The 10,126-nt window shown below is 41.9% G+C and overlaps 1 protein-coding gene across 2 annotated transcripts in view; it reads left to right on the forward strand.

The window, feature by feature from the left end:
* Window positions 1-7,392, forward strand: part of LOC105490374 (DnaJ heat shock protein family (Hsp40) member C13) — a 128,360-nt gene extending 120,968 nt beyond the window's left edge. The window contains exons 56-57 of one of the 2 annotated variants that reach the window (XR_011619689.1): window positions 5,519-5,627; window positions 6,539-7,392. Coding sequence is in view for 1 of the 2 variants with exons in the window: in XM_011755900.3 (XP_011754202.2) it covers window positions 6,539-6,645 (107 nt within the window). In the remaining variant the exon portion in view is untranslated. The remainder of the gene's footprint in view (window positions 1-5,518; window positions 5,628-6,538) is intronic. The other variant, XM_011755900.3, reaches the window with a different exon arrangement.
* The last annotated feature ends 2,734 nt before the right edge of the window (window positions 7,393-10,126 follow it).

Raw genomic sequence — 10,126 nt, forward strand, 5'->3', positions numbered from 1 at the left:
TGAATGTTAAAGAGGCAGTATCTTGTCTGGTATAAAAGTTTTTAATTTGAAATTAACCTTAGGAATATGAGGTGGTTCTTGCTGTCTGCCTGAAATTGTAGTATATAAAAAGATGTCAGCCCTGCATTCTCTCCTAACCAAAGATGATAGAGATAAACTAAGAGAAAAAATTATCACCCACGGTTTCTAAACCATTGTAATTGTTTTAATCTTGATTGCTAGTATAGAAGTTTATAAAATCATGAAGACTCAATCTGGAATATTCAAAACTAGGGGCTTTGGAGGAAGTTTTACCTGGTTTTAATTTTAAACTTGGTGTGACACTTTTTTTCTTTACCATAACCACTTTAATATTGACACTCCTAAAGGTGGAGCAGAGTCCTAAAATGTATAAACATGCAGTGCTTTGGCTGCAGGTCTGTCCTGTTCAGAACAGTGTCATAGGTTTTTGTTTTAACTTTTCCATCTCCTGTCCCTCATATCTATGGAGAAAATACCTAGACCGTGGTCTTAGTCTATCCCATATCTCTCTTCAGATTTGGTGTTAAAACTATAGCTTCTAAGTAGGAGTTTGTTCTTACAAGCACTATAAAAACTTTACCTCTTTAGCCTCTGTCCAAAAATTTATATACCACATTTTGATGGCATTATATTCATTACTTTGTGTATAAGGATGGTATGATTGAAAAAAAAAATCTGCCTTATTTTTATTTTATTATTTATTTTTTTGAGACAGTCTCGCTCTCTCACTGAGGCCAGAGTGCAGTGGCGCGACCTCAGCTCACTGCAACCTCTGCTCCTCGTATTCAAGTGATTCTCCTGCCTCAGCTTCCCAAGTAGCTGGGATTACAGGCTTGCCCCAGCATACTCAGCTAATTTTTGTAATTATTGTTGTTATCATTATTATTTTTAGTAAAGATGGGATTTTGCCATGTTAGCCCTGCTGGTCTTCAATTCCTGGCTTCAGGTGATCCACCCACCTCGGCCTCCCAAAGTGCTGGGATTACAGGCGTGAGCCACCACACCTGGCCTCTTTTTTTTTTTTCTTTTTTGCGACAGAGTCTGGCTCTGTCACCCAGGCTGGAGTGCAATGGTGCAGTCTCGGCTCACTGAAACCTCTGCCTCCCAGGTTCAAGCCATTCTCCTGCCTCAGCTTCCCAAGTATTTGGGATGATAGGCATGCACCACCATGCCTGGCTAATTTTCGTATTTTTAGTAAAGGCTGGTCTCAAACTCCTGGCCTCAGGTGATCTGCCCACTTCGGTCTCCCAAAGTGTTGGGATTACAGGCTTGAGCCAGCACTTCCGCCTTTTTTTTTTTTTTTTTTTGAGATGGAGTCTTGCTCTGTTGCCCAGGCTGGAGTGCTGCAGCATGATCTCAGCTCACTACAACCTTTGCCTCCTGGGTTCAAGCCATTCTCCTGCCTCACCCTCCCAAGTAGCTGGGATTACAGGTATGCACCACCATGCCTGGCTAATTTTTGTATTTTTAGTAGAGATGGGGTTTTACCATGTTGGCCAGGCTGGTCTCAGACTCCTGACCTCAAATGATCCACCCACCTCATACTCCCAAAGTCCTGGGATTACCGGCGTGAGCCACTGCACCTGTTCAGCCTTATTTTTCTTAACTAAGAGTAAATTGGCCCTGAAGAATAGTAGTATGTATATTATAAGCTTCTCTACAAGAAAGCTTGTTCTAATTCTTTTATTCTGTCTTATCTGCCATTCTTTGACTTGATGAAATAAAAAACATGTGTCCTTGACTTAGATTGTGAACCTTTAAAAGGTCTGTGGTTAGAATCCAGAAGAAATAGGGGTTTATCTTCAGAAACCTGGACTTCATTTGTTCCTCACCCCTATCCACATGCTCTAGTAACTATAGGGAAAAGGTATAGGCAGTAAAAAGCTTCTTGCCTTTCCTTTTACTTGGATCTGTGGGGTGGCTTCTGAATGAGATATGAAAAGTGGCTGTGAAGGGATTAGAAGAAGGTTAGGGAAAAAGAAAAGTTGGGGTATACAAATTTCTTCCCATCCCTGAGCCGGCTTAAGGGACAGCAAGTTCTGTACAGGCCTGGCCAAGTGGGGAGATGGTGTAAAACCCAACCAGGAAGGGACTTGGAGATAATGAGTCTTCCAGAAGGCCATTACTGAAGCCTGCAGACATGTCCATGTAGAACAGTCTGGACAAGCCGTAAGCATTATTGGCCCCAGAATTGTGAAATTCTGGGCATGTTATCAATCTGGGATGCTCTTCTGTGGTGATGTTAGTTTTTTGAGATTTTTTCCTCAGCTCTAGTCTGTCCTATTTGAAAGGACCAACTTGCTGGCTACCGTGGCTTTTGTCTGTAATCCCAGCAATTTTGGAGGCCAAGGTGGGCAGACTGCTTGAGTCCGAGTTTCAGACCAGCGTAGGCAACACAGCAAGACCCCGTCTCTACAAAAAAATACAAAAATTTAGCCAGGCATGTTGGTGCATGCCTGTAGTCCCACCTACGCGGGAGGCTCTCTTGAGCCTAGGAGGCGGAAGTCGCAGTGAGCTGAGCTCGCACCACCACACTCCAGCCTGGGCAACAGAGCAAGACCTTGTCTCAAAAAAATTAATTAATTAAATTACATTAAAAATGAACCAACTATTTCAAGAGTTAAAGCTGCTAACTCTTGCCGTCTGCCTGAAATTGTAGTATATAAGGTGTCAACCCTACATCTTCCTCTAATTGCAGATGATGTAGGCAAATTAAGAGATAAATTAGGTAAATTTACCACCAGTTGGATTGATGTGTGCTCATTGCTTGAGTTGCCAAATGTTTTTTGTGTTTGAGCTTTTCATTGATGTATTGTGTATCATGTGTTTGATAAAAGGGGCATGTAGTTCTAATAATGGTAAAATACCATGATGTGGAACTCCAGGAATTTATAGTGTTGTATTGAATTGGGATTGCATTTAATTAAAATGTGCCCTGTGCTACTTCCAAACTTCAGAAGATACAGATGGTACCCCGCCCCTCTGTAATCATTGAAATCAAGGTTGCTGACTGGGCGCGGTAGCTCACGCCTGTAATCCCAGCACTTTAGGAGGCCGAGGCAGGCGGATCACGAGGTCAGGAGATCAAGACCATCCTGGCTAACACAGTGAAACCCCATCTCTACTAAAAATACAAAAAAATTAGCCAGGCGTAGTGGCGGATGCCTGTGGTCCCAGCTACTCGGGAGGCTGAGGCAGGAGAACGGCGTGTACCCGGGAGGCGGAGCTTGCAGTGAGCCGAGATGGCGCCACTGCACTCCAGCCTGGGCGACAGAGCGAGACTCTGTCTCAGAAAAAAAAAGAAGAAATCAAGGTTGCTGTGACAACACACATCACCAACCCTTTCTTCTAACTGATGTCTTTAGGTGAGTTTGGCAGGTTAGGTGAACTTTAGGACATGGGGAAAGACAAAGGAGTGAATTACTACTTCGAAGTAAGATAAAAATGACCAAAACTATGTTGTCTTCTCTCTGGCGGCTGAGTAAATGTCATTCAGTCACATGCTCAAGATTTGGGGTAAAAATTTTAAAGTCCTAGCTAGGTTAGGATTACTCAATGTTGAAAAATTGAAATGAGACTGCCTATTTCCATAGTTTCTCTAGCCTGGCATATTTTGTTTTATGACAAATGCTTATTTAAAGGTGCCTCAGTGGAATTTTTCCTGTGGATGCAGATAAATTGTGGTTACTCATTATCCAGGGCCCTTGATTACTTAGCCATTTGTTAGGTTCTAGAACAGCTTGGTGCTGTCTCAGAGCCTCATAAAAAATAATTTCAGCAGTGAAAATCCTCAAATTACCTCACCTAGAAAATCAGTAGCAAAAGAAGGAGTAACAGGAAAAGGAACAGAAGCCAGGGCGAAGATGCTTTTAGGAGCCAGAATTGGAGATAACTTTTCACATATATACTTCATCATGGTAGCCAATTCGGTTTTGTGGGATTCTCTGTAAATTTTCCATCTTTTCTCATTTCTCTGAAGTCCAACAACCTTGTGCAAACTTGCCACATGCCCATTCCTGGCAGCCCGTGTGCTTCCCATCTTTCTCTGGAGAACACAACTGCTCTATTCCATGCAAGTGACCAAGCAGCACCTTTTAGCCCCAAGAAACCAGACCTCAAGGAGAGGCCAGGGGCCTGGGGAGAGCACCTCGGATTTCATTTGTAGAACTATCCAGGAATTGATTTTGATTTGCCTTTCCTAAAGAGGCAAATGATGGTACTAAAATTTGGTTTCTTCCAAGCCCATCGTTTCACCATTTAGATTTTAGCTCAGAGGTTCCCACATTTTCTCAGTTCACAGTGCCCTTAGTAGCGCAGTAATTTTTTCATCCATCCCCACGCCAAAAGAAATACTTAATTAGTTTATGAAGTAATTGCAAGACAAACTTGAAAGTAGTTGTTTGTATGGTAGTCAGCAGATGGCGCTGTGTTTCAAATTTAAAATAACCAGCAGTTAGCTGGATGATGTGGCAGGCACCTGTAGTCCATGTGGACAGGCCGAGTCCAGCTACTCAGTCAGCTGGGTTGGGAAGATCACTTGAGCCTAGCAGTTGGAGGCCTGGATAAGGGGGGCTCTTAAGGGAGTTGCTTGAGCCCAGGAGTTCAAGGCAACATAGACTGCCATCTGTTAAATACACACACACACACACACACACACACACACACACACACGGGTGAAGGGAATAAATAAATACCCAGCAATAACACACACACACACACACACACACACACACACACACACACACACACACGGGTGAAGGGAATAAATAAATACCCAGCAATGCCCCAGGGTGCCTCAGCACACAGTTTGAGAACTGCATCATTAATCCACTTTCTAGATGTAGCATTCGTGGTTTGGTCTCATAACCTACTATTTTGATGGGAACCAAGTTGAGCCCACAGTCAGAATTGCTCAGAAACCACACAGTCTGGAGTGTTTGAGGTCTTACTGTTAAGGGTTACATCTTTGATGAGACCTACTGGATGGTTTTGCAGTAATGGTGCTGCAGCCTAAAGTTCAGAGAGTGACAGGTGGTGGGAAATGATCACAGGGTGCTGCTGCAGCTCTGAACTGTGTTGTTAGAGGGTCTTTGTTGACCTGCTGGCCTTTTTCCTGAGCAGATGGTGAAAGGCCTGGCATCCTGATTGGCTCAAGGCAGGAGTTGATAGATGCAGGCTCCCACAGTACCTTAAAAAGGGGAAATATTTTTTGTAAGCTCTACAAGTACAAGGTTTTTATAAGTACAGCATTCCAAGTACCTGGGCACTCTGGTTGGCTTCAGTTACAGCTCACACAGGCTGAGTCATCTCTGCCCGTGTATCTGTGCAAGCCATTTCACATCCATAGTACCAATACTTTTAAGGTCAAAAACAAGATGAATCTGAATGGTGGCCTTTTGTCCTCCACCAATCCCTGTTTCTACCTTCATCAAACTACTCTGCTGTTTGCGCTTCCTCACAACTTCCCTTGCTGCTTATATTTCTTTTTTCCCCTCAGGTGTCTCTCCTTCCCTTCTAACTGGCAGCAGCCCCCTTCACCTCAGGAGCGGGCTTTAGATCCGCTCTGCCAGGCAGCTTGCTAACTTCTGTGTAGCTCTCTGAAGCAGGTAGAGAAACGTTTTGCTAAATGCATGCCACTCCCACTGCCTTTCTAGTCCTAACCCTTCAATGTTCCTTAGTTGTTTGCCTTGTTTCCTACAATTTCAGCTAAAACTATTGCTCAGTATGCAGTATTACGCTACAGTGTCCCTTCCAAGTACTTGTTAGTTTGTACGGTGCTTCTGAGATGTAATTAAATGTTTATGCAATGTTTAAAATAAACTCTAGAGGGCTAAGGCCATTAATATGCCCATAGGACATATGGTAAATGCTGGCATATATAGCATTTTCGTGCAACAGAAACAGAATCAAGGGAGAAATATGACTAAAATATCAATACCCTTTCACGTAGCATTCTTGTTTTAACCTATGATAGATGGATGTCCAGAGCCTTCCTTTTCTTTCTCAGAGTCTTTGGTGTAGCAACCCTTGTTCATTTGGTGTTACTTGTTATAACAACATTTCTTTGCACCAAATGAAAATAGGTTAGTTTGAGTGTTGACAGAAGTGTTTATGTTGAATTTTGTCACATATGACTTTTGGATGGGCTGAGTGTAGTTTCTTTTGTCTGTTTCCATTTTTGTCCATTCAACATAGTTCTTTTCAGTGCTCGGAATTTTTTGAAAGATTGAAAATGAAAGATTCCCAAATGTAAGAAGGAAAATTTTTTCCATATTTCCACACCAGTGTTACTGTCCAGCATACATTTTGAAATGATTTCTAGTCTATAGTACAGGCAAACATGAAAATGGTACTATGTAGCTGTTGATTAAGGTATGGATACACATTTAGGTAATTGAAATAGATGATGAGTTTTGTGTGATGGAGAGCCTGAACAGGCTCTGACATTTTTATAAAGGTCAGTGTTTTCACTTGACTCTGCTCTCTAGAGGTGTGTGTTTTCCTTTCTCTCTTGCAGGACCTGGAGTTGCTGGCTACCTTACTGCAGGTACATCCACGTCGGTCATGTCTAACCTGCCACCTCCCGTAGACCATGAGGCAGGCGACCTTGGCTATCAGACTTGAAATATTCACAACAGACAATAAACGCTGAAAGGCCAGTGCCGAGTCCACATTCCTCCAGCTGATACGTTGAAGCAAACTCTTACTGCCTTTCTCCTGGTTTCATGACAGTGTTACTCCTTTTTCTATAAATATATTTTTAGGAAAAAAGTCAGTGATTCTAATTGTATCACATTATAAGAAAGCACTCTGTGGATCAACCTAAGTGGGTACACAAGAATTTTTTTTTCTTGGTGTATGCAAGCACATTTGTTCCTTTATATCTGTTTACAAAACTGTGAATCAAAAAGACAAAACTTTCTTCCTAGTTTTTGTAATTTTTTTTTTGAATTAGCATGACTGTAGGGTTGAGCTACAGTCAACAAAAATTGGGCTAAGTCACTTTTCCCCAGGAAAGAATATTTCCCTCTCCTGCATCAAGTCTGCGTGGCCATCCTCCCCCCACCGTCCAAGACTATTAGGTTTTGTCCCAGCACTCCTCACTGGCATCCTCAATCATTAACTTCTGAAAGCTCACAGTACACCTTAGTATGTATAACTGGCTTTACCAAATTGAATGAAGAGGAGCTTGTGCAAAAAAATTTAAAAATGGATGTCAAGATGTTATGTAAGAGATTAGTGTAATTGTGAAATGTTCTATACACTATCAAATATATAAAGCTTTCTATATTGAATGTACATTATACAGATCATTCATATGTGTACATAAAATTTTAAAAATAAAGGGAATTGACTGCTTTGTTAATGAGATATATTTGTTCTAGTTTAATCTTTCCCTTTGAAGACCTCATATATCTTTATTTCTAAGACAGATGAAGTATTAAACAGACTTATCTTACATTCGTAACCATTCCTAACTTTAATATTGCAGCCACATCTAAGTCTCCAGACACAGCATCTCATTTATTTTTCATACAACACTCAGGAATGGGTCAGGCTGTTAATAATGTGTGATATTAATTCTGTTTTTAAGAACAGAAAATTAAATAGCCAGAAGATTTTTCAAATAGCAAGTCTCAGCACATAGATTTTCTAGTGTGACCACAAATTACAAGAAAATAGGGCCGGGCGCAGTGGCTCAAGCCTGTAATCCCAGCACTTTGGGAGGCCGAGACGGGCGGATCAGGAGGTCAGGAGATCGAGACCATCCTGGCTAACCCGGTGAAACCCCGTCTCTACTAAAAAATACAAAAAACTAGCCGGGCGTGGTGGCGAGCGCCTATAGTCTCAGCTACTCGGGAGGCTGAGGCAGGAGAATGGCGTAAACCCGGGAGGCGGAGCTTGCAGTGAGCTGAGATCCGGCCACTGCACTCCAGCCTGGGCGACAGAGCGAGACTCCGTCTCAAAAAAAAAAAAAAAAAAAAAACAAGAAAATATAAACATGGAGAATATAAACAAACAATTCTTAAAGAATGGGGAAATACCCACACTTCCAAGTTTCCTTTCAAAGCAAGAACCGAGTTTATTCCACAGTTGATGTGTAAGAACAGCCAAAATGGAAACTTACTCCTATTCCAAATCACTAATTCAAACTTTTGCATGAAGTTTATCATCTCTCACAGATTATGGAATAATATGTTAATGCAAGTATTTTAATATGTAACTAGGGTTTTAGTTTCTAGACAATAGATGGCCATAAAAATGTTCACTGAAAGAAATTATAACAGCTAAATTGTGATTAGGTATTTAGGAGAGCATAAATCAACATAACAATTTTTTCTTTTAAATACTAAGAATATAAGTATTGTGAATACAATAAAGACCCATTAAAGTAGTCTGCAATCATTGATGTTTAGATGTCAATAATAGTTCACCTTTACTGAATATTTACTGTCTGCAAAGTATTGTATAACCTCATTTTATCCTCAGAACAAACCTGTGGGCCAGTTAATCCTCAGAACAAACCTATGGGCCTGGTACTGATATAATTCCCATCTTCCAGGTGAAGACCATGAGGTTCAGATAAGTAAAGCAGCTTACTAAAAGTCACACAACTAGTAAGTAACAGAGTAAGAAATCAAAACTCTTAATGTGACACTGAGGTGTGTATCCTGAGCCATTAAGACGACAGCAATGTCAGGCAAGTGTCTGTGATGGGGAAAGTTGAGTTTTGATCTTTGAGGGTGGGGGCTTTATCTGAGATTTAAGTATGAAGTCGTTTGCTCCAGTCCTGAGATACAAAAGTGAGACAGCTTGAGCAGGGTAACAGGAAAGTGTATATAGGACACCTGGAGGGGTGGGGGTTGTCTGGTATGGCTGGGGGATAAGGATCCAGAGAGAACCCAGCCTGAGACCCAGGGAGGAGCCAGCTGGACGGTGTCCAAAGTGCCGGGCTGACGCATTAACATCAAACCTAATAGTGATTCGGGAATGAGATCTGTGTTTTAAACAGCAGTGTGGAGTGATCACTTTGGTATGTTTGTTGAGGGAGGGGCTGTTTAGAGGTAGCAAAAGTCAGAGATACACCCTAGTAACCCACAGTCCATCTAAGGAGCAGTGCAGAGGCAGAAACTGGAAATGGGCAAGAGACCATGCTGGACCCTCGTCCATCCACCGAGGATCATCTCCAGATGCTCAGCTCAAGAATCCCTTTCAGTCTAGAACTTCAGCAATCCTTCTCATGCTGAAATTGTTCATTATATGAAAATTGTGTAAATAAGCTTTATTAGGATTTTGGGAAGAGCACTTGGAAAAAATATTGCAGATAAACTTTCTCGCAACCTCCTCTGACTAGGAATTTAACTGCCTACTTGAGTTTCTGGGAATGCATGGCCCTCCTTTTACTGGTCAGCAGCAGTGTGACCAAGGAAGGCAGACTTTGTTTCCTTATCTACAAAATAAGGTTAATTCTGAGCCCATTCAAAAAAAATCAAAATCAGTCCCCTTGAAATAAGATAAAAACCAGTGGTTATGAGGAGTTGGATGGATGTGCTTTCTGTCCAATGAGTTATTAATCAGGTGTTCTTTTAAATGACTGAACTCCTTTTACAATATATAGTTTCACGGTCACATGTGTGCTCATGCCACTTTTGTGATGGGACAGAGGAGGACAAGGACTTCAGGGAAGCTAGTTGTTTGGGAGTAAATGGTTGTATCTTCCCCCAAAATTCATAAGATGAGGCCCTAACCCCCAGTGGTATTTGGAGATGGGGCCTCAGGGAGGTAATTAGTGTTAGATGAGGTCATGAAGGTGGAGCCCTCATAATAGGGATAATACCTTAGACACCAGAGAGCCCACCGGTACCTCTCCCCTGACACCTGACATTCTGCATCAAGAGGTCACATGAGCACACTGGGAGCCAAGTACAAGCCAAGAGAAGGGGCCTCAGAATGAAACCTAACTTGCTGGCACATTGATCTTAAACTTCCCAGCCTCCAGAACTGTGAAAAATAAATTTGTTGTTTAAGCCACCGGTCTATGGTATGTTGTTATGACAGTCCAAGCAGACTAATACATAGTGTTGGCTGGAGCACCAGTAACAAG

This window comes from Macaca nemestrina, chromosome 2, assembly GCF_043159975.1.
Source record: "Macaca nemestrina isolate mMacNem1 chromosome 2, mMacNem.hap1, whole genome shotgun sequence".
Lineage (NCBI taxonomy): Eukaryota > Metazoa > Chordata > Mammalia > Primates > Cercopithecidae > Macaca > Macaca nemestrina.